The 23,904-nt window shown below is 40.1% G+C and overlaps 4 protein-coding genes across 4 annotated transcripts; 3 read left to right on the top strand and 1 right to left on the bottom strand.

The window, feature by feature from the left end:
• Window positions 1-178: 178 nt before the first annotated feature.
• LOC311057205 (olfactory receptor 8G17-like) lies at window positions 179-5,224 on the top strand (the record flags this gene model as incomplete). The annotated part of the gene is made up of 3 exons (XM_084074154.1): window positions 179-1,087; window positions 4,119-4,247; window positions 5,186-5,224. The coding sequence occupies 3 exons, from the start codon at window positions 179-181 to the stop codon at window positions 5,222-5,224; spliced, it is 1,077 nt and encodes a 358-aa protein (XP_083930280.1).
• A 2,695-nt stretch (window positions 5,225-7,919) lies between these two features.
• On the bottom strand, window positions 7,920-8,873 carry LOC311056929 (olfactory receptor 8G17-like; the record flags this gene model as incomplete). Its single annotated transcript, XM_084073780.1, has 1 exon — window positions 7,920-8,873. Exon 1 carries the CDS (start codon window positions 8,862-8,864, stop codon window positions 7,920-7,922), a length of 945 nt encoding a protein of 314 aa, XP_083929906.1. The 5' UTR covers window positions 8,865-8,873.
• A 4,316-nt stretch (window positions 8,874-13,189) lies between these two features.
• On the top strand, window positions 13,190-13,885 carry LOC311057204 (olfactory receptor 52K1-like; the record flags this gene model as incomplete). The annotated part of the gene is made up of 1 exon (XM_084074153.1): window positions 13,190-13,885. The coding sequence occupies one exon, from the start codon at window positions 13,190-13,192 to the stop codon at window positions 13,883-13,885; it is 696 nt and encodes a 231-aa protein (XP_083930279.1).
• A 7,961-nt stretch (window positions 13,886-21,846) lies between these two features.
• On the top strand, window positions 21,847-22,797 carry LOC311057203 (olfactory receptor 52E4-like; the record flags this gene model as incomplete). The annotated part of the gene is made up of 1 exon (XM_084074152.1): window positions 21,847-22,797. The coding sequence occupies one exon, from the start codon at window positions 21,847-21,849 to the stop codon at window positions 22,795-22,797; it is 951 nt and encodes a 316-aa protein (XP_083930278.1).
• Window positions 22,798-23,904: the final 1,107 nt, after the last annotated feature.

Below are 23,904 nucleotides of genomic sequence, written 5' to 3'. Positions count from 1 at the left end.
ACTTTGAATGCAATCATAATATACCTGTTCTGCAGCTGTATCATTCCAGCTTGATGTAATATGGCTTCCTTAGCTGAATGGTCAATGCTTAAATGAACTATTTTGCATTTGAATAATTTTCTTCTTGTTTACAGATTGACTGCATATTGTGTAGAGTCATGCATCATCTCTCTTGCTGATGGAAAACTACACGTACAACAACCCCACACTCCAAATTGAGGCGTTAAAGGTCACAGAGAAATCTATGTACCCTGTTTTTCTCTTCTTCTTGATTTCCTACTTGTTTATTATGATTGTCAACGTGGGGATTATAGTGGTGATTGGCATAGAAAAGAGCCTTCACCAGCCCATGTACCTTCTCTTTTGCAACCTGCCATTCACCGACATCATTGGTAACACTATCATGGTGCCTCGTTTGCTTAAAGACATTCTGGTGCCTCCCTCTAGGCGCCTCATCAGTTACAATGAGTGTGTGATCCAGGCGTTCTTTTCTCACATGTATGGTACAAGCTGTCACACAGTGCTCATGATAATGGCTTTCGATAGGTATGTGGCCATCTGCAATCCCTTGCGATATGCCACCATCATGAGTGGTAAAATGCTGATTAAGCTGACCGTGTCTGCGTGGGGTGCAGCCTTTGTTTTGGTGGGTATTCTCCTTGGCTTAACCATACGGCTGAACAGATGTAGGACCGTGATCAGTAACCCTTACTGTGACAATGCTTCACTGTTCAAACTCTCTTGTGAGAGTGTTTTTATTAATAATGTCTACGGCCTCACTTTCACTGTGGTACTCTTTGCATCCTCCATAGGTAGTGTAGTTCTCACCTACACTAAGATCACTGCTGTTTGTCTGACTAGTAAGAGCAAGACTTTGAACACTAAAGCCCTGCAGACATGCAGCACCCACCTGTCCTCATACATGATAATGCTTATGTGTGGAATGCTTACCATTGCTCTTCATCGTTTCCCACAGTTGTCAGACTATAGGAAGCTCTCAGCCATTATGTTTCACATCGTCCCTGGTTGCCTAAACCCCATCATTTATGGAGTGCAGTCTAAAGAAATCCGTAAATTCTTGTCAAATGTATTTATGTCCAAACAAGTTTTTCCATAAGTTTAAGCTGCAAATGTTATTTATAAATGTATTTATTGTAATTACAGTAATTGTGATGACTCCCATATAAACACAATGCACCTTCAGTGTTTTGTATTTGTCTTTTGTCGGCATGCATGTATTGAATACCTATTATGGTTGCAGATAAGTGAATTTCAAGGTCATTTTCGTTGTAAATCATGTGTTTTATGGATTAGTGCCAAATAGACATCCAATTGTATTGTTATTTCTTTGTGCAGGGATCAGATGGTTACTCCAAAATAATGTTCCATTTGTCTGTCTTGCAGCATTGGTTTAATTAATAATGTGCATTGATTTTAGAAATGCCAACATTCATTGGTTGTTTTAAAAAAGAGCAGAGGGTTAGGGTTAAAAAAGTTACTTTTATTTGATTTACTTTTCAGAATTAATGCCTTGAACGCACACAACCATAAACCTGACTAAATCCTTGGTTTGATTCACATGTTTCGATAATAACATGTACTGTACAGTATGAAGAAAAAATAAACAAATTGTCATCTGATGACACTAGTGTTTACCTCAAAATAATAATAATAGGAGGAGCTCTGCAGAGCGCATATCTCCGCCAGGCTAGGTGGCCTCCCCGAGGCTGTGTACTTTGTGGTTTGCAGCCATAATAATAATAATAATACTATAACTTTATTTATATAGCACCTTTTTAAACAAAGTTACAAAGTGCTTAACAACGTAAAATCAAAGAGTAAATCATACACACATCTTTTATAAAAAATGGTATTTAATTTAGATTTTAAAATGGTTATGGAGTTAGCAAGCCTGAGGTCCAATGGAAGGCTGTTCCAGAGTCTAGGGGCCCTGATGGCAAAGGCCCGGTCACCCTTGGTCACCAGCCTAGACTTAGGAACACCTAGTAGAGCGAATCAGAGGACCTCAGGCTACGGACAGGCACATAGGGTTCAAGCAGCTCAGCTAGATCTTGAGGTGCCAGGCCGTTAAGTTAACAATAAAATCTTAAAATAAATTCTAGAGGTTACTGGCAGCCAGTACCGGGTTTATGTGCTCTGATTTCCTAGTCCAAGCAATGAGTCGGGCAGCCGCATTCTGTACCAACTAGGCGGTGTATGGATCCCTTGCTGAGAGTTGAGTAGAGGGCGTTACAGTAGTCCATGCGAGATGAAATAAGGGCATTGACAACTTTATGAAGGTTAAGGGTGGAAAGGACTGGTCTGATTCTATGGATGTTTCTCAGGTGGAAAAAACATGTACGAATCACGTTTTTTTTTACCTGAGCCTCAAGACAGAGGTCAGAATCCAGTAGTACACCCACATTTTTTGCAACTGGTGTGACGGTCGAAAGCCGCTCTCAGGTCAAGGAGGATCATGTATTGCAGCATCCCCGGCCAGCATCCAGTGTCATCACTAGGTCGTTGATGACCTTAACCAAGGCTGTCTCAGTACTGTGGAGTGCTCTAAAACCGGTTTGAAACTTTTCAAACAAATTGTAATTGGACAGGTGAGTAAGAAGCTTTGAGGAAATTATAAACATTTTGGACATGAAGGACAGTTTGGATAGCCTGGTAAACCCTCCCTCCGGAAATCTCATTTCCATTTGATTTCAGGAGAGAGTCTGGGCTGAACCGCCTTTCTGCAATAATCGCTCTGTTCTCCGAACCGACGAGCCAATCAGCGTCGTCGCACATCGTTCTGTGATTGACAGCGACAGTTGGCCAATCAGGTGGCGAGTTCGAGTGAGCCCGAATGAAGCCGAGTGCAGCCTGACTGGGGCCGAAAAAAAAACGAACGGCAGCCATTGTTGTTCTGCGAGTGCCGTGACTTCTTATTTTGGGTTTTAAAACGGTCTCAAACTTCTTTTTTGAGGCACGGAATTTACTATTAAGACATCGTTTGGATAGAATTTAGTTGTTTAACTTCATATATGTGGTCAATTAATCATGACAGAGCCTATTTAAAAATATAAATTTAGAGAACCGGCAGGGGCGGGGAGTGACACGCATGTATCCCAATAAGGCAACCTATTTTCGGCATGGCCGTCCCAAAAGTCCCGTTGCGTCACATAGTCTGGAGCTCGTCAACATGAACTGCTGATTGGCCGAAGGGGAAAAACGATCATTGGTTGAAGGGGTTGTCAGTCAACGGTATTACTCCCGCCCAACTCCAGCCCACAGCGATTATTGCAGAAAGGCGGTTCAGGCCAGACTCTCTCCTGAAATCAAATGGAAATGAGATTTCCGGAGGGAGGGTTTACCAGGCTACGGTTTGGAAGGTCATTCTCCGAAAATGTGCCATTTTCCATTTTCAGTGTTTGATTTTTAAAGTACCATTTTAAAAGTCTTTGAGTGCTTTTTTGGATGTAGTAGATCCGTACCTAGCAGAAACATGAGCCGTGACATCTCAGGCAGTTTTTTTTCCTTTTTTTTTCACACTTTTAATCAGCATGCATGTGTATTTCATCAACCCTGTGACCAACATTTAGATTACTTTTTGAAAAACATATTTAGAACAAGTCTTATACAATATGAAAGATGAATTCCTCTTGTTGCACTCAGTGTGTTTGTCACATATTGACAAGTTTTACGTTTTTTCACACAGATCAACCTGCATATTTACAATTGATACCCTTACAACACCTTATTTCTTCAGTACAAAATATATTATATTAAGTTATATTAGAATATTATACAAGTAACAGGGCTGACCCCTCAGTAACAGGGTTGACAAGGAGACGACAATAAATGGAACAGAGCCTTATTTCGTATCATTGGTAAAACCTGTACAGGATGTATAATTACCCTACTATTTATTGAAATATGTCTGCCATGAACAGGTCTATTGAGAGGTTTAGTATACTGTAGATGATGAGAAATGATGATGGTAAAACCACTGTTTTTATTGCATTTCAATGCAAACAACAAAGTACAAAAAACTACCAAAGCCTACTGGGTCGGCCTGGAAGGGCTTGGGGTGAATGTGGCTCAGGGGCTCGTGTCCCTCCTCGGCTCAGGCCGGTGCGACTGTCGACCTGGATGGACTGTCCCCAATGCGTCCCTCCCTCGTACAGCGGGAGCCAAGGGTCTGCGACGATGTCTCTTCTGCCTCTCTTCTCTTTAGTGGTGAGATGTTGCGCAACACAGTGAGCGGTTACTCAATTAGTATTGAGTCTTGAGTGTGGCTGATACAGTCATGTCACTTTTTTTACACACTTGGGCCCTATTATGCACGTCTTATTTCCAGGTCTTATGCGGTAATTAAGTCATAACTCCACCATCTTATGCACAATCGCTATTTTACAAGTTGCGCTGAACGCAAACACTTAAGGCTTAAGACTCGCCAGCATATTAAACGTCTGGGGGAGTGTTCATAATTATGTTAATTAAGGGCGCTACGTGGTATCTGCTATTTTGCCCATTGACTCACCGCAAGCGCTAAGACGTGGTTAGGACCACATCTTTAGCGCAAAAATAAATCTTTGGTTGTAGGACACCAGCAGTTTAACTCAGCCATACTCTGACTGAGTTAATGTCAATTCTCCAGAGATTATGATTGTTATAATGTTATAATTATCTATAACCTGTGATGTTATACATTTGGTGTATCAATCATGTTTTAATTATCCCTCTATCAAACGTTATCAAGCAAAAAGCAAGTGTCGGGAGTCGGGCGCACACTACGCAAGCATGCCTGATAGACAGGGAAGCTCTATTCACCCTGGATCAATCCATCCGATCTGAATGACTCATGTTCCACTCACAATTTAGGTGGCATTTCATAGGCTTATTCCTTCATTAATCCAATGAAATAAAATAAAACTAGAAAAAGCACAGGTCTCCGCCAGGTCAGGTAGGTTATTGTGGGCCAGCAATGTTCGGAATTCATCAAAGAGGATGGAATATTGACTATAGAGATAATGTGTACCGATTTGCGTGATGTTTGGACACAATTTGTAGTAACATAGAAAAACATTGTGCAAAAATCGGCCTCCTAGTGGCGCTATAATAGGGCAATGTTAAAAGTGTGGCATTTGTTCCTCAATGTAGTGTGAATCTACGTGCAAATTTTCGCCGCAATCAGGCGTTCATGATTTGCGGCATTGAAACAGAGCCGTCTTGATCACATGACTATAGAGATCAAGTGTACCGATTTGCGTGAGATTTGGATTAAAAAACAATGTTTTACAATGTAAAACAATGTTTTTTTATCCAAATCTCACACAAATCATAATTTGGCCTCCTGGTGGCGCTATAAGAGGCAGATGTGAAAAATGCAGGGCAAACATTTTTCTTTGGCCTCTAGGGAGTAAAAACGCGAATCGGCCTGTTATAGCGCCACCATGAGGCTGATTTGAAAATGTTCAAGTGGCATTTCTTCCTTGGCCTAGTGGGACTGTGCGTGCAAAATGTCACGGAAATCGCACGCTGCGCTCATGATTTGAAGCATTTTGTTCAAAACGGAGCACTCCTGCAAACTTTGGAAGCCAATCTTAGCCAATCTTGATGGAATATGAAAAATCTGACTGGCCCGATTCGTTTAATGACTATAGAGATACTGTGTACCAATGCGCGTGATGTTTGGACAAAATCTGTAGGAGTACTGTCAAAACATTTGTTTAGCAAAAGAATTGCCTCCTGGTGGCACTATAACAGGCCCATGTGAAAGATTTGAGGCAGAGGTTCTGCTCTATCCAGGGAGTGTGTGTGCACAGTTTCGCTTCGATCAAACGGTGCCGGAGATTAGCTGTTCACAGACGGACACACACACGGACGGACGGACGGACGGACGGACAGACAGACAGACAGGGTGCAAAACATAGTCTCGCCATGCCTACAGCCTGGCAAAGACAATAAAGGTTTACTTTTTACAGCTGTTTTTCCCATAGCTTATAAGTGAAACAAATGGAGTGCTTCTCTTCCTCCCTCTTACTTTCACTTTCACTTATTCTGCGCAAACATATTTGATCTACAAGCATACAACGCGTCACGCAGTGTATGTCCACTTGTTGCTTTAATAATAGGCAACTGAGAATGTGAATATTTGTTGGTTTGTCAAGAGATATAAGAGCGCGTTTGTTTAGATCCAATTGATATCGATGATACCGGCTACACCAGGCGCACGGATACGCGAGTCCCGCATACGCAGGCTTTAAAATAGGACTGGATCTAAAAGTGCGTGTGCGTATGCACTTGTGTGCGAAAATTCTCTGGTGTAATTCGGCCGTTAATGGTGAGAAAATTGCCGTCCATCCAGGCCTTGACATCATGTAAACAGGTGAGAAATGGCTGGATTGGATCATTGGTTTTGAGCGGTAGGTATATTTGTACATCGTCCGCATAACAATGGAAGGCCATGTTGTGCTTTGCGAATATTGATCTTAGGGGTAGGATATAGAGTAAAAAATAAAATGGGACCCAGTATGGAGCCAATTGGGGCACTCCGCATGAGAGGGGGGTCACAGATGACGCAAATTCCCTTATGTTCACAGAGATGGTTGTCTCTGAGGGGTAGGACTGGAACCAAGTAAGGACGGTGCCTGAAATTGTGATAATAAAATTCCATGGATGGATTGGAAGTTGTAACCAATACAGTAGTTTGTGCAACTTTGCTAAACTTCTTAAATAGTTTACATGTTCAAACTGTGTAGCTAACATGTTGTTAATGTAACTAAGATATTGGATGGGAAAGCAACTATTTGCCAATGACATTAAAGCTTTGATTGTTTACTGTTGTTTTATGCTACAGTAGCTGCTAGCTACAGTAGATACAATTTACTGCTGCTGGCTTTCATTAAAATGGTGATTAAATACATTCATTAACAACCCACTGGCGTCTGGCATTTTGTTTTAAAATACAAAATGACTATCCTTTTTCTTCAAGACTGACATCTCCGTCTCCAGAGGATTAAGCAGTTTAACTCACACCGTCCAGAAAATCATAAATAAGGATTCATCCAGACCGGAGTACGAATATTTTTAACCCAGAAGCTCTCTCTTCAGAAACGACACAAGACATTCCAATCATTAATCATTAGGTTTAAGGTTGAAGTTCATTGTTATACACTTACAGCCATGGCTTTCTCAGCCATTAAATCTATATAAAACCAAATAAATGATCAACAAAAGATGAAAAAAGAAAAATACACAATAAATAAGAAATGAGAAAAACCTAAAACCTTAGTTTTAGATCAAGTTAGTAGGGTGCTTCCAGTTCAGCCTGAGGGTAAAAACTGTCTTCTGTGCCCTGATGTCTGTGGAATTCTCTGAATTTGTCAGTGCAGCATTGTAAATCAGTTTAAATAACTGGCTTCATGACAGTTTCTGCAATACATTTTTAAACATCATCATTATTATTGCTTGGCTGATGCACACTATGTGTAATGGTGACATACTTGTGCATATAAGAATGATTAAATAGAGTATTACTACTACTGCCTGTAACACTGCCACGTTCAGTGACAGCTAGCCCATATAGTGTATGGTTTGTGCAGTGGTTCCACAATGACAATTAATACAGTACCAGAACTCATTACTACTCTCATATGACTGGTGTGATTGTGGTGAATCTCAGCGGCATATTGAGAGAAGCGAGAAACTGAATGGTCCCTATGCTTTCAATTTGCTTCCCGGGTAGCATCCGTGTAATCTTATTAGCTATATAAGCTAGAATTGTAATCATAATGCTGGGAGATGCTTTTCTAAATATGTAAATAAGTAAATAACAACAAAAGACCGCTACAATGCAAAAAGATACTCCAGATGCAAAGTTTACAGGATTAATCACATGTAGTTACAAAAACAACTGTAGAATTTGCTTAAGATGATGGAAAAACTTTTTGGGAACGAAATACATTTGACAAGAATTTGCGAATTTCTTTAGACTGCACTCCATAAATGATGGGGTTTAGGCTGCCAGGGATGATGTGAAACATAATGGCTGAGAGCTTCCTATAGTCTGACAACTGTGGGAAACGATGAAGAGCAATGATAAGCATTCCAGATAAAAGCATAATCATGTATACAGACAGGTGAGTGCTGCATGTCTTCAGGGCTTTAGTGTTCAAAGTCTTGTTGTTACTGGTCAGACAAACAACAGTGATCTTAGTGTAGGTGAGAGCCACACTGCCTATGGAGGATGCAAACAGCACCACAGTGAAAGTGAGGCCATAGACATTATTGATAAACACGCTCTCACAAGAGAGTTTGAACAGTGAAGCATTGTCACAGTAAGGGTTCATGATCATAGCCCTGCATCTGTTCAGCCGAACGGATAAACCAATAAGAATAGCCACCAAAACAAAGGCTGCACCCCACGCAAACACAGTCAGCTTAATCAGCATTTTACCACTCATGATGGTGGCATAGCGCAAGGGATTGCAGATGGCCACATACCTGTCGAAAGCCATTATCATTAGTATTGTGTGACAGGATGCAGCATACATGTGTGAGGTAAATGCCTGGATCACACACTCATAGTAACCGATGAGGCGCTCAGACGGAGGTACCAGAATGTCTCTAAGCAAACGAGGCACCATGATAGTGTTACCAACGATATCATTGATTGGCAGGTTGCAAAAGAGCATATACATGGGCTGGTGAAGGCTCTTTTCGAGGCCAATCAGAACTACAATCCCCACATTGGCAAACATGATAAACAGGTAGGAAATAAAAAAGAAGAGAAAGACAGGGTAGATAGACTGCTCTGTGACCTTTAACCCCTCCACCTGGAGTATGGGGCTGTTGTAAGTGTAGTTTTCCATCGACCTAAAACAAGAGAGATGATGAAGTTATGACTCAGACAATAATCCTCAATCTGTAAACAGAATGCCAGAGTAGCTGTTAAGAATTAAAATGCAAAACAGTTCCTTCAAGCTTTGACAAGAAAGTAAAGTATGCTGTCTGTGTTTTTTTTCTTTTTTTCTTTTTTTGTTAAAGCAAGTGTTACATAGGTAGTTATATTCCCATAGCAATCATTGCTATAAAGTGTTTGTTCAGTAACAGGGGTCTCCCCAGCTCTTTAGATTAAGTATCCATCCATGGGAAACAATGGTTCCCGAGCCATGTGAAAAAGAATAAAGTCTGCACACTGGTGGTTGCGAAAAGCTCCAGAGTTTTATTGCTCGTCAACGTTTCGGCCTGTTCAGGCCTTCATCAGGACATATATCAAGTCCCGAGCCATGTGTCACACATAGAGCAGCAGCCTATCTCCTGTTTCTGTAGCGTGAGGGAGTTTGTTGTACAAGTACACTCCCTGCAGGCAGTGGTGGAAAAAGTACTAAAATGTTTTACGTAAGTAAAAGTATCAAAACTGCAATGTAGAAATACTCTGTAACAAACCGGAGAAGTCCGGAATTCAAAATGTACATTTGAGTAGTACAAAAGTATTGGTAAAACAAAGTAGAAAGTACTCATTATGCAGAACGTCCCATTTCACCACTTTTCAAACCATTTTTATAGTCTTTAATATGACTCAGCCAGGAGATTGAACCTCCCAATCTCAATGCAGACACTCTAACCACAAGACCACTGAGCTGGTTCTCCTGCTCTTTAGTAAACAGAATACATTTTCAGGTCAGGATACCAGTTTAATCCAATCGGGGGAGAGAGATATGTTTTGCCCCACAATTCTATTCCATACAAGTCAAGCTGAAAATGATTGCACCACATGATAAAGTGGCAGTAGGCCGACATTATTTTCATTCTGATTTTTTTTAAATAATTTTATGAGGAAAATCTCATTTGTAATAATAATACCTGCTTCACTTGCTTCTGTTCCCTTAATCTTTGTCTCAACAATCTCCAAATATTCACTCAAGCCTGCCTTCACTTCTAAACTAAAGACCTTTTCCTCTGTCCCTACTTTTATATATCACTTTCAGTCATCTGAATAATGACTTGCATTTACCTGATGTAATATTTAGTTACATCAGTTTAGTAAGGTGCGTCCCATGGCAATTGTTCCCATGACACATCATTGTCAAAAACATGTTCTTGGATGGGAATGCAGCTATAGTACTCATGTTGAAAACATTGCAGACGAATTCCAGTATTTTGTTGAATTATTTAGTTTTTTTTACCAGCGTTTACTAGCCAGACATGGGCAGTATTTTAAACACAGGTATTTGAAATACGTATTTCAAATAGGTTTTTGTATTTCTTTTTTCATTCATTCAACCTTTATTTCATTTTTTTGGAGACCATTGAGGGAGACCCTCATTTACAATGATGCCGAGATATAATACACATATAAATAACATAAGAACAACAAAGAAAGAGAATATGTTGACAACTAAGAGTTAAAACAGTTGCATACAGATAATGAGCAGTTATCAAGTAAATTCCTAAAATGGCCAATAGATGCTAGGGTATTTAGTTTAAGGTTTTCGAATTGCAGCCATCTTTAGGGCTAGGTTTTGACTTTTACAGGGGCCAGTTTCGAATTGCAGCCACCTGTAGGTACTCTTTTAGGGCAGTTTTGAAGAAGAGTAGAGTTTTACACTCCTTCACGACTTTTGGTACTGTAGGGCATTCCACATTTCGGTGGCATAGCAGGAGAACGAAGTCAAACCCTTGTTACTGCCAAATCTGGGTTGGACGTGATCAGAGGAGATACCTCTGGTGTTGTGATTGTGCACTTACTTACTTACATTTTTGAAGTACTTTGACAGGTATGGGTATCTTAATGTTGTGGTGTATCTTGTAGATCAGGCCCATTGCAAGTTGCTGTACTCTGTCCTCAACCCTGAGCCATCCAACCCTAGCAAAGTGAGCAGGGGTTAGATGGGTTGTAGGTGTAAGGCCAAGAAGTAGCCTTACCAGTTTGTTTTGGGATGTCTGGAGCCTTGTTTTTAAGGCCTTAGTGGTGTTGTGGTACCACGAGGTGCATAGATTAGTCGAAGTAACCTTGGATGAGGGCTTGTGTTACTTCTACTCTGCCTCTGATTGGTAACCCTCAGAACAAATTCAACCACAAATGAGAGGCAGAGTGGGTGGTTCTTGAGACAGACTTCATATCACCTTGCCTCAACTATTGAATGAACCGTCGTGGAAATGTCCTTTACATTAAAGATAGTTTACTTTTGTGATAACTACACTACTGCATAACCCCTAAATAGTCAGACAAGCCTAATATTTGATTATTTGTGATGCTATGTGTCAGTATCCTGGTGTCAGTATAGGTGCGTCCACACATACGCGTCGAGTCACAGGACGTTCCATCCACTCCCATTATATGGGAAAAAACGGAAAGACCGTCCCGATGTGACAAGTTGACGCACTGATGCGCGTATCGGGGTTCCGCTATGGTAAACTATCACCCGGAAGTGATAGGCACCAACTAATAGGACAGATACGTCCTGTGTGCTCTCCACTGGGCGGGGTTTGCCTCTTGTAGTTTTCTTGCAGGGGGAATGCAAAGCAGACGTTCCAGCACAAACACATAACACATGAACTCGTATTTCAATACATTTAAACGTCCTTATTTATTTGTGGTGAATGGCGTGAATACTTTGCACTGTTTAGTTTACCCCATCTGAATAGCTTATGTGAGCATGAGAATAATACATTAAATTATTATCCAAAATACATTATAATGAGCATTAGTGAGGACCAATTATATGTAGATACGATATCGCTGGATAATATGGATAATATTAATCTTTTATATTGCACGTGCATAATGTTTTCATGTCGAGTAGTGTTATTCCTCTGTCCTCACTTGTACTAGTCAAAGAACTACACTTCCGGAAACACGTTCCATCCACTCCCATTATATGGGGAAAAAACTGAAAGACCGTCCCAATACGACAAAGTTGACGGAGCTGATGCTCGTACACTAGCATGAAGCCCAATGCATCGGGTTCAGCATTGGTGAACTACAGTATGACCCGGCAGTGATATGCACTAACCAATGGGACAGATGCTTCCTGCGTTCACTCCACTGGGCATTTTTTTCACTTTCACAGTTTTCTTTCAGTTATCCATGCAGCCTCCAAATGCAAGGAAGATAACCCAAAACAAAAGGCCAGGCACTCATGTTTCAATAAATGTAAAGATCCGTATTTGTGGCGAATGACCTGAATAATTTGGACTGTGTACCCCATCTGAATAGCTTATGTGAGCTTAATAGAGAATAGCAGAATAATAAATTACTATCCAAAATAAATGAGAAGTTTTTTTAATTAATTCTACAGTTTCACATACATTTTTTCTTTTTGCCTTGTATCGCCGTACACGATAGTACTTTTTCTTTTCCTTACTCTTTACCTGTAACTCTGTAACCATTAACTGCTGTGCCGCCTCTGGGCGACTGAATTTCCCCCGCAGGATAAATAAAGGTATCTATCATATACTTACGGTGTTTTTGCGTCCACATACTGGGGAAACATATTACGCAACTTACATTTACCTGATATGTTTAGTAACACCATGGTGACCAAATAGTTCAACTTTATCAGCAAGGGAATGGTTGCTATGAGACCTTCATGACTTAATGGTACATCACTGTCAATCCTTCAGATGGAAAAGACATCTACAGTATAAAAATCGAGACAGAGCTGAATCCTCTGTCTCGATTTCACTGAATCCGTGAAAGCAGACGTATCAGGTGACTGCATGCTGAGGCAAAAATCAAGGGAACAAAATGCAGCAAACCAGGTATTACTACTATGCATTTATTAGACTTTCCTCACATAAATGTCATCATTATTTTTTACTTACTGTTTTTGCATTTGAAATCCTAATAGCTACTAGCCATATTTTTTTGATATCTTCCAGATAGTCAGTATACAGTATGTCACAACTACATCTTCTCTCACATGCATCTTGTTTTAGGTTGAAGGAAAACTACACTTTCAACAGCCTTACACTCCAGCTTGAGGGGTTAAAGGTCACAGAGGATTATTCGCACCCTGTGTTTGCCGCCTTCTTTTTTTGCTACCTGTTTATTATGTTTACCAACGTGGGGATTGTAGTTCTGATTGGCCTTGAGAGGAGCCTTCACCAGCCCATGTATATGCTCTTTTGCAACCTGCCAATCAATGATATCGTTGGTAACTCTATTATGCTGCCTCGTTTGCTTAAAGACATGCTGTTGCCTCCGTCTGAGCGCCTCATCAGCTACTATGAGTGTGTGGTCCAGGCGTTCTGTACACACATGTTCGGTACAACCTCTCACACAATACTAATGATAATGGCTTTCGATAGGTATGTGGCCATTTGCAATCCCTTGCGCTATGCCACCATCATGAGTGGTAAAATGGTAATCAAGTTAATTGTGTCTGCGTGGGGTGTAGCCTTTGTTTTGGTGGGTATTCTTCTTGGCTTAACAATACGGCTGAACAGATGCAGGACAATGATCATGAGCCCTTTCTGTGACAATGCATCTCTGTTCAAGCTCTCTTGCGAGAGCGTGTTTATCAATAATGTCTACGGCGTTTCCTTTACTGTGGTGCTGTACATTGTCTCCATAGGCAGTATTGTTCTCACCTATTCAAAGATCTTTGCCGTGTGCCTGACCAGCAACAACAAGACTTTAAACAGTAAAGCCCTGAAGACATGCAGTACTCACCTGTCTATATACCTCATTATGGTTTTTAGTGGAATGGTTAATATTGCTCTTCATCGATACCCACAGTACTCAGACTATAGGAAGCTCGCAGGCATTTTGTTTCACATCGTCCCTGGGGGCCTAAACCCAGTCATTTATGGAGTGCAGTCAAAGGAAATGCGCAAGTTATTGTCAAATGTATTTCAATCCAAAAAGGTTTTGCCTTCAACTTAAGATGCTAATTGTACAGCTTTTTTTGTATTTAATTGTGATGAATCACAAAACTATATTATTATATTGTACTATATTGAACTGGAATGCCCATGTTTTTATTGGCCTGCGTATTTAACTTGTAAATAACTCTTATAGATGGGTATAGAATATTAAAATAATCCAAGGTCAAATGTGCTGCCTTGCCATAGCTTGCAGTTGTAAGACCTGTGCAATGTTTATGGTATTTTGTATTGTATATTTAAATACAATTAAATCAATTATGTTTATAAACAGATTTGCAAAACTATTGGTACACTAGTGTTGAATGTATGTTACTGTAGTACCAACCTGCTTAACTTGTACATCATGATGATCATGCAAAGTGTAATGGATCTTTGTGTATGTCAACAATTTAACAACAAAATGCCAAAGAAATCAAATGAGATTATAACAAAGCAAAACACTTCAAGTATTAGGGCTGTATTTGAGACCAGTCTCGATCTCAAGTCCATTTCAAGACTTATTTTTTTCTAGTTTCTCTACTGCAGCTTTAAGAGATTTACTATCAATATAAGGGTGCTGTTTTTGGTTTATTCTCAGATGTATTCTTGAATGAATTACTTACACTGCTTGAGTAAGTTTAGCATAAAGACTTTACTTACACTAACCTAATAAGTCATTAAATATTTCAATTAGATATTTTGTTACTACAACCAGTGGTGTGATTTATTTACAATACAGGCCATTGTATTTGTAGTAAGCTTAATCTTCTATCTATAAATTCACAAAACCTCTGACCATCTGACTGATGACATTGGAAATGGTAACCCCTCTGAATGTTTATTTCTGTTTATTAAAGAGCTGGGAAGACTCCTGAACAAACACTATAGCAATGATTCCTATCAGGATATAGAGCCTTAACCTTTTTAACAAACAAATATTACTTACAATAGTGTAACTTCAATTCAGCTATATGTAGCCCCCAGTTATGACCACTACAGCCATTTGTATCAACATTTGTATCAAAATAAATTAACCTGTGTGTTGAATCATGGTTCAGACATTTTCCACTGTATACTTAATTTATCTATCATTTAAAATAGTATGGTTGTCATATTTCTAATTAGTAAAGGACACGGTTTTGCAATAGCAGCACATGTTATTAATTAGTAATTATTCCACTGGTAGAGTGTAGCAATGCCAGGGACTAGGCTCACTTTACCACTCTTGATTTTGCCATGTATCCCTGCTTCAGATTTCACAATGGAAATGCTTGAATTCTTGCACCTGTTGAGTAATCACACATTATGAGTATGATTAATCAGATGTTTTTATTTCTTCAGATATCGGGTAATTTATTAATTGAGTGCTTCACTAATAGATTTTTTTCCCGAACAACTCAAACATTTCTAACAACTCTTTATGTTTTACCTTCAAGCCTATTGTCCCAATAGATGTCCTCTTAGAAAAACCCTGATAAAAATCCTAACCTTAACTATAACCCAAAACTGTAGAGACTGTAACTGCCTGCATTAGCTACACTGTCTTATTGTGTAGTAGGCTACAAGCACCATTATTGCATATGGTATGCCAAGAGAACATTGGAAAAATAAACTTGAATGTACATGAGTGATTTTACTGTATAATGAAAGTTATTAAACATTTCTTAGTTCTGTGTAGTTGACCGCCAAAGTTTCTCCCATTAAATAGAATTTGACACCAAGAGCAAGTTTAGAGATTGTATTCTTCATTCACCATGCCATGGTCTCCAATAGACAAATGGATCAAATTAACAACAGGCATTTAAACAGTACAACCAAAGTTAAAGTGATTAAATAATTGCAAAGTAAATAAAACACTTAACTCAAAATATAGCAACAAAGTAAACACAAATAAATACAAGGGCTTAAGATGTGTCTAGAATGCATGGCTGAGCTATAGACGGGTTTCCTGTTAGTAAACATGAGAGGATATGACCGCGCAGAGGAGGGGTAAGCCTATAGAGGGCGCCATTACCCACAGCAGCTCTGGTCAAATGTCCATTCATAAAAGAAATGATCTTCACCGGGTTTAATGAAAGTAGATTAAATTATGCAGTTTGTAATACCTTGTTTACTCAATAAAAATGATTTATCGGAAGTTGGATCTGTTTGTATATAATAGCAGCATTATGCCTATTATGCCTATAATAGCAGAATTATTGCTATCTAACTCCCGAACACAACAACAGAGTGAACGGCGCTTAAATTCGTTTCCCCCGAGCATGCGCAGATTGCGCATTCTGCTCTGTGATGACGTCGCGCGGAAATCCGTCTATAGTTGGAGGATAAGTGAGGACTGTTAACAGAGGGGGACCTCTACAGTAGAACTCACCTGACTGACATCAGTTAATCACGCAAATGGCAATGGAACTGTCCATCAGAGGATGCCACTTATACAGCATGGACAATTCACAACAAAAGACATGGCAGGATTTAAAGGAATGCAGTGTTACAACTAGTTTGATGCTATTTCTTCTTGAATTAATTATGTTGATGAGAAAATACTGCTGGAAAAAAACACATCGACCAGGTAACAAAGAAAGTTTCAAAATCAGTGAGTTCATCAGGAAAATCAGTCCATTTCTAAATGGAGCCTGTTTAATAACCCTATACTACACCCTATACTCCCTACCTAACCTACTGTAATATTGTGTGAGCTAGCACCTATCCTTCTTCCCTCCATAAATTATATATGCTACAAAAAAGGTTTGTCAGGATAGCTACAAATTCTAGTCCCCGGGATCGTCCTCACCTCTTTTTTCATCTAACTATCTTTAATATAAATATACTCCAAACATGTATATTCACCTACAAAACAAAATACCAGTATCCACCTCCCATATCATTTCAAACAGTACTTCCAGACAAATTCCAGCATTAATTCCTACCCAACTAGGCAAGCGAATCAATTATGTAGCTTCCCTCCGGTTGACAGATACGATCACAAGTTTTTCTTTTCTTTTACAGACATTTATTGCTAAACGCCGTGAGAACTGAATAAATAAACATAAATACAACATACATTAATTCGGTATCACATTTCTCAACATACAAAACATACAAACAAATACACTGGCAACAATGAATTACCTCAATGGCCGCATCAAATGATATGGGGGAAACAATCTTGATCTTCTTCTTTTATCTCAACTTAAACAGTTCTTTTTTAACTCTTTTATCTTAAATCTCTTCTTTAAACTCTTTAATTTATTATCTCGTCTTCTTTAAACAGCACCAACAACAACATTTGAAATTCTCTGCATGCTAGTGCTGCTGGTCAGAGCAGAATGACTGACACTGCCCCTGCTCTGGTAATTAACCAAAATCTAAACCACCCTTGCTGATTGCTTGATTGACTGATCTGACTCAGCTGCCAGGTCAGTGTGACCCTAGACCACAAGGCAACTCAAGTACACAGCACAAGCAAAGAGAACAATCCAAACATGAATTGACCAAACAAAAAACATTATGAATTCTTAACTTATTCACTTATTTATAATAATATGAACTTTAATCAAGATGGCAGCTACAAATTACATGTCACACTAAGTACCACCAACAGGGGGCAGTTCGCCATTAAATATAGAGGTGTTGTGCTGTGGAATGCCCATTTCCACCTAGTGGCAACCACATCCATCCTTCCTACCTACAAGAGAAGCCTGATACGTAAATTGAATACCCTAGATGATAGGCACCCATAATATTTTCAAGTATGGACCTTCTAAATATCTTATCTTTATTATTTTCACATGGCTATATGGTAGTATCATGTCTTTGCTTTGTCCTAATGATTTTTTTGTTTTGTTTTGTTTTTGTCTCTTGTGCCCAGTCTACTTTTATTTTTCTTTATGTTTATATATCACAGACGTTTTTGTCTGTTTTGTTTTTTTTCTGCTCGTTTTTTTTGTTTTGTTTTTAATATTAAATAAATCAAATTATACGTAATGTAAACGGTGAGATACTCGCATAAGCCCCCCTAGGGTTTCTTACCTCACCGGCACAACAACTAATACTGCCAACTTTCCCTTGGAAAGAACTATCATGTTATCCATGTATATATAAACTGTTGTGCAAATCAAATAAATCAAATTTCTTGTGTTTATATTTTTAACCGGTATGTTTATGTTATCCCTTTTAAAATACGAACCAGCCCAGAAACACCATGCAGTCAGCCATTCAAGAGAAATGGGTAACTAATCACACATTATGAGTATGATTAATCAGATGTTTTTATTTCTTCAGATATCGGGTAATTCACTAATAGATATTTTTTCCGAACAACTCAAACATTTCTAACAAGTCTTTATGTTTTACCTTCAAGCCTATTGTCCCAATAGATATCCTCTTAGAAAAACCCTGATAAAAATCCTAACCTTAACTATAACCCAAAACTGTAGAGACTGTAACTGCCTGCATTCGCAGTCTTATTGTGTAGTACAAGCACAATTATTGTGTTTTCTTGTGTTTATATTTTTAACCGGTATGTTTATGTTATCCCTTTTAAAATACGAAACAGCCCAGAAACACCATGCAGTCAGCCATTCAAGAGAAATGGAGGGTGGAGAAAGTCTATGTAATAGGCCTAACATATTATATTTCATATAGATTGTTTCATGTCTTCATATTTCCTTTGTTGCTGTGTATCATTGCTTTCTCCCCTAAGACAGCCCAGAAACACCAGTAATCAGGTCCAGTATTAAAGTCAGCACCTCCAGTCACAGAACCGTTGTAAATGCTTGCAACAGGGGGGTAAAATGCTGGTAGCAAACTACGCCAATATTTCAAAAAATGTTGAAATATTTCAGTGGAATAAAAGTACAAATTGCTGTGAGTTTTTTGCTGCCAGTGCTGTGGGCAGGCTAACCTGCCCAGGGCATTGGCACCCCAATAAGCCACAGTACACAAAAACACAAAAAAATAATAATAGCAAAACAAAAATAGCTGCAAGCAGCAATAAACGGGTTCGAGGCAGAAGCAAAAAATGACATGCAACAATAGCACAATAAGACGTAGAAACAAAATAGATTGAACTTGAGACAAAGCAGCCCATGCAATTGACAAATGAGCATTCTCAACAGCTGAGCAGAGGGATTGAGGATAGTACGGAGGGGGGCAATTCGGGTTGAGAACCTCACTCATGGACACTTCAAACCATGGCCATTGACAGGAATCGAACCCTTGACCTTTGGGACTCATAGGCTGGCACATTACCAGCACTTTACCGACTGAGCTATTCGATCCACAGACAGACAACAGTGAGAAAGGAGCAGACAAAGATGATTTTTCTTCCTTTTTTCTTTCCTTTTTTAATGATGCCATGCCCTTTACAATATTATTTGGCTAATGAAGGCTTAATTTTTTTACGTACAAACTTCTCTTCAACTGTGATTTTCAGATAATGGTCCATAGAGTGTGTGTAGAACGTTTCACTCTCTGAATTGACGGAGCAGTAGCACACAGGGGCTAAAATGAGACAAACCGTCAAGTTCATGATCATAAAACATACTATAATGCAGCAGGCAATTGCTCAAATGGCAAGATAGAGAGACATACCTTTGCTGATGCGTAAATAAACAAAACCTCAGCCCAACAGGCAAGATTTGTTCAAGGAAACAACAGGTGAGGACGCCCACACGCTGAAAGCGTGGCGACATGCACACAAACGGGAGGAGACGCATAACGTGGGCAGAAGGTGCACCACCTTAATACTGCAGGTAACAATCAACCCACTGATGAGTGGGAGGAGGGTGGGCCGTGGGCAGAGTGGGAGATAACACCCATCCTGCTACACAGGCAATGCCACAGCTACTGTATATCATACTCTTTATTTTCATCGACGAAATCTGCCCCCCAACGCCCTAAATGTGCTAAGCATGCACATTGCCAGTAGCCTGGTAAACCATGCCAGTAGGTAAACCATCCCATCCCATGTGTCTTCTGCAGACCAGAAGACACAGGAAAATGTGAAATCACGCGACCGGGCTACACAGCCAGGGGCCAACTAGGGTTTGCCTTGGGCTCCCAAAACAGTAAGACAGTCAGACAGACCGACAGACCCTTATTTATCCCACAGGGGAGATGTAGCTGTCATGGCAGTACTGGAGTTATGCAACACAAGACTGATACAGAAAAATACATATTACAACTAAAAGACATACAACTAAAGTGAAAAAAATATATAAAATAAGATTAAACGTAACACACAGGAATTAGGAATAAAGTATCAACAACCAAGGGAGATTTTATGGTCTTGCTTGTCGACTTAATAGGATATTCTCCACTCCCCCCCCACGCCCCCACCCCCAAAAAAAAGCCTAGTTACAGTTGCCCGTCAGCGTCAGTATGTACAGTATAATTTATGTGTAATTTATGATGTAAGTTAAAGGGCTTCACCACCTTATAAAAGTCTTATTTGACCTCATGTCTGGTGTGGAGGGTGGTTCATGGCCAACAAGGTAAAACTGACAGACATATTGACTCTCTTACACCACACACATACACATTGGCTCCGATAACAAAATGAGAAAATATGAGAAATTATGTAATCCATATTGTTTAATATGTGTGGTATAGTTTTTGTTAAAAACATAAAAATACAAATATTTGAGCTGTGAATACTGATAAAGTTTTAAAACCTGCGTTTGATCTCATGACAAATTACTGTAGTCACTTGGTGAAGGACTTACAATAAGGTTTTGGTGAACTGACATGGGTCTCCAGGCAAGAAACATTATGCCTTCATGTTTTGAAGCTGTACATTATTTGCTTAGTATTATATTTAATCTACTGGATGTTATGGTTGCAAAGACATTTTGAAATTGCATTTCTTATCATTATGTCTATATTTCACTACATATGTAATGATATGGGAAAGGGGATGTTTTCTGTTTAGTGGAAGCTTTCCTGTCTTTTAAGCAATGATGGCTTTGCCATTTCAACAGTTTGTGCTGAAGTAAGGTCACTCAGTACACGTGAAAATCCAACTTGTGATGAAAAACATTCTCAAACCATTTAAAAATATTTCACAAATAATATAACTTATTGAGTCCAGCATGCTTCTGTACAGTATTACAGCAATGTTGCTCGCCATCTGCATGATTCACTGTGGTTCTATACACAGTTACTTATCCTGAGATTTTTGGAAGGGTGAAGGTGAAGACCCACAGTAGCTTTTGCTTATGTTGCGAGTGCCTTGATTTGCACTGGTTCATAACATTTAAACACGTAGGCTGTTATTTTTATGAGATCTGATCAGTGATTAATATATCAAATATGATTGGGCAATGTGTAGGCCTATGTAGTTTAAAAATGTAACATTTTAACTGTGTTGGAGCAGTGCAGTATAGGATCAGGAATTATTTAAAAGCTATTGTCCACCTGTGAAAGGTTAGCGATAAATTATCATAGTGTTTTCCATCAGGTACGTTTGGGGTTAGAGTTTATACATTTTCATTTTATCCTAATTTAGCCATTGCCAATTGCCCCCATGTGTACTGTGGGAGGAAGTAGATATCACATGCCTTCTCTGATACACATGCGTACTTTACACACAGTGAGGAGTTTCACCAGGACAGTGTACTGTGGGCACAGAGGTTCACGCTATCTTCCCCAGACACCCCAGTAGGATTCTTGAAGCGCCTGGCCAAGTGTATTAGACCACTGCCAGGTATTAGACCCTTAACTGATTCCTTAACTGCTGAGCTTAAAAAGTATTTCCTCAGACTCCTCAGAGGTTAGTATAGTATTGATATTTCTCTGCTTATGAATAGCATTATTTTACAGTACTGTACTCTTTTTATGCAATAGAGAATGTACAAATGTGATCAAATGGACCCAGAGCACCCAGGATTTGACAGTGTAGTCATCATCTCTATTTCCTGTTGTATATATTGAATACTATATTCTCTATCTCTACCATCCACCCCGTTTTATGAGGTCAATATGGAGAAAACAAATGACAGTGTGGACCTGCTCTACCTGGAAGGACTGAAGGTCACCCATCGCTCCTCTTTTCCTGCCTTCATCTTCCTCCTTGTCATCTACATCTTCATCGTGGTGTCCAACATCAGCCTGCTCGTTGTGATCTTTAAAGAGAGGAGCCTCCACCAGCCCATGTACCTGCTCTTCTGCACGATGATACTTAATGATGTTTTGGGGGCCACAGCCATTATACCGCGCATGCTTAGTGACATTTTCATACCAATCACAGACCGATACATCAGTTACATAGAGTGTGTAGCTCAAGCGTTTTGCTTTCATTTTTACGGAGGCACAGCTCATGCTATACTCATGGCTATGGCCTTTGACAGGTATGTGGCCATCTGCAACCCCCTGCACTACTCTACCATTATGACCAACAAGATGGTGGTCAAACTGACGGTTTGTGTCTGGGGAGTGATATTGGTCCTGGTCGCGATCCTCCTAGGACTCTCAATCCGTCTGTCACGCTGCAGGCATGTAATATTACACCCATTCTGCGACAACGCTTCCTTGTTCAAGCTTTCGTGCCAGAGTGTCCTCATCAATCAAATCTATGGGCTCGGCTACACCATAGTCCTGATAGGCTCTTCCATCGGGAGCATAACACTCACCTACCTTAAGATCGCCATTGTGTGTGTGAGCAGTAAGAACAGGGTGCTGAACAGTCGTGCCCTGCAGACCTGTACCACTCACCTAGCTGTGAATGTCATACTGCTTGTGTCGGGCTTTACTTTCATCTTTCTTCACCGCTTTCCTCAGTGGGCAGACCATAGAAAAGTGGCAGCTATTATGGTTGTGGTTGTCCCTCCTGCTCTCAATAGTATCATCTATGGGCTGCAGATCAAAGCCATCAGACAGAAGATAATTGGCATATTTTATAGTAATAAAGTTGGTTTGTTGGACTTGCCATGAGGACATGCAATGTAGCAACCCCACCTGGGTGGCAGAGGGGGGGGGGGGGATAGAAACAGTTGAGTGTCATCGGCATAGCAATGATAAGATAGATTGTGAGCAGATGACAGATCCAAGAGAGTGCACAGGGAGAGAAGGAGGGGGCCAAATACAGATCCCTGGGGGACCCCGGTTAGGAGGATGCAGGGGGATGAAAGAAAACCTTTCCAAGAAGGCTGGTAGGTCCAGTGAGTCAGGTTGGAGGAGAACCACTTTAGTGCCGTCCCTGAGATGCCTAGGTCAGCAAGGGTGTCCAGGAGCAACTGGTGATTCACTGTGTCAAATGCTGCTGATAGGTCTAATAGTAAAGTGCTGCAGAGTGGGAGGCAGCCTGGGTAGCATGTAGTGCTTCTGATATCTGCACGTCACACATCGCTGCTTGTCTGGCTGACATCTCACAGGGGATGTCTTCTCACCACCTCAAGCTTAATCTCTCAAGAACAGATTCTGCTCTGCGTTGGAATCTGTCGGTAGCCGTGTTGACAACCCGTGCGCATTGGTTTCAAGTGGGTGTGCCTTCAGATCAGGAAGCAGGCCACGCTTTACCCAATCAAATGTAGTGGGCGGGATTCACGTGTCCGTCCACCCTTCCCCCCTCGAAACTAACCCAAACTAATTTAACAATAGCGTCCTCGGAGCAGACAAAACCACGGAAAGATATTCACATTTTAACTTACTCTTTCATCATAGAAACAAGTGGGCTTATAACCAAAACCATCCATGTTCTCTGGGAGAAGTGGTGTTAGTGTTCCGTGTAGAAATATTGTTAGTGGGAATGAAAACATAGTTGCACCAACCGGAAGTGATGCGCTGAAGGCAGACACAAACCCCGGTATCCTTGCGCACTGGCGTTTCGTTTGCTTCCTGCCAGACCCAACAGACATATAACAAACAGCAGAGGTCGCTGTTTTTCATTTTCAGTTGTGTCTGGCTACGCGAGACTACCTCAAGCTGAACACAGACAAGACTGAGCTTCTCTTCTTCCCAGTTAATTCCTGCCCCATGCAGGATCTAACTATTTCCATAGACAACATCCTGGTGACTTCTGTTCCAACGGCCAAGAACCTC

The sequence above is a fragment of the Gymnoscopelus microlampas genome (assembly GCF_963454915.1).
Source record: "Gymnoscopelus microlampas genome assembly, chromosome: 12".
In the NCBI taxonomy this organism is placed as follows: domain Eukaryota; kingdom Metazoa; phylum Chordata; class Actinopteri; order Myctophiformes; family Myctophidae; genus Gymnoscopelus; species Gymnoscopelus microlampas.
This window is presented reverse-complemented; position numbering and strand designations above follow the sequence as displayed.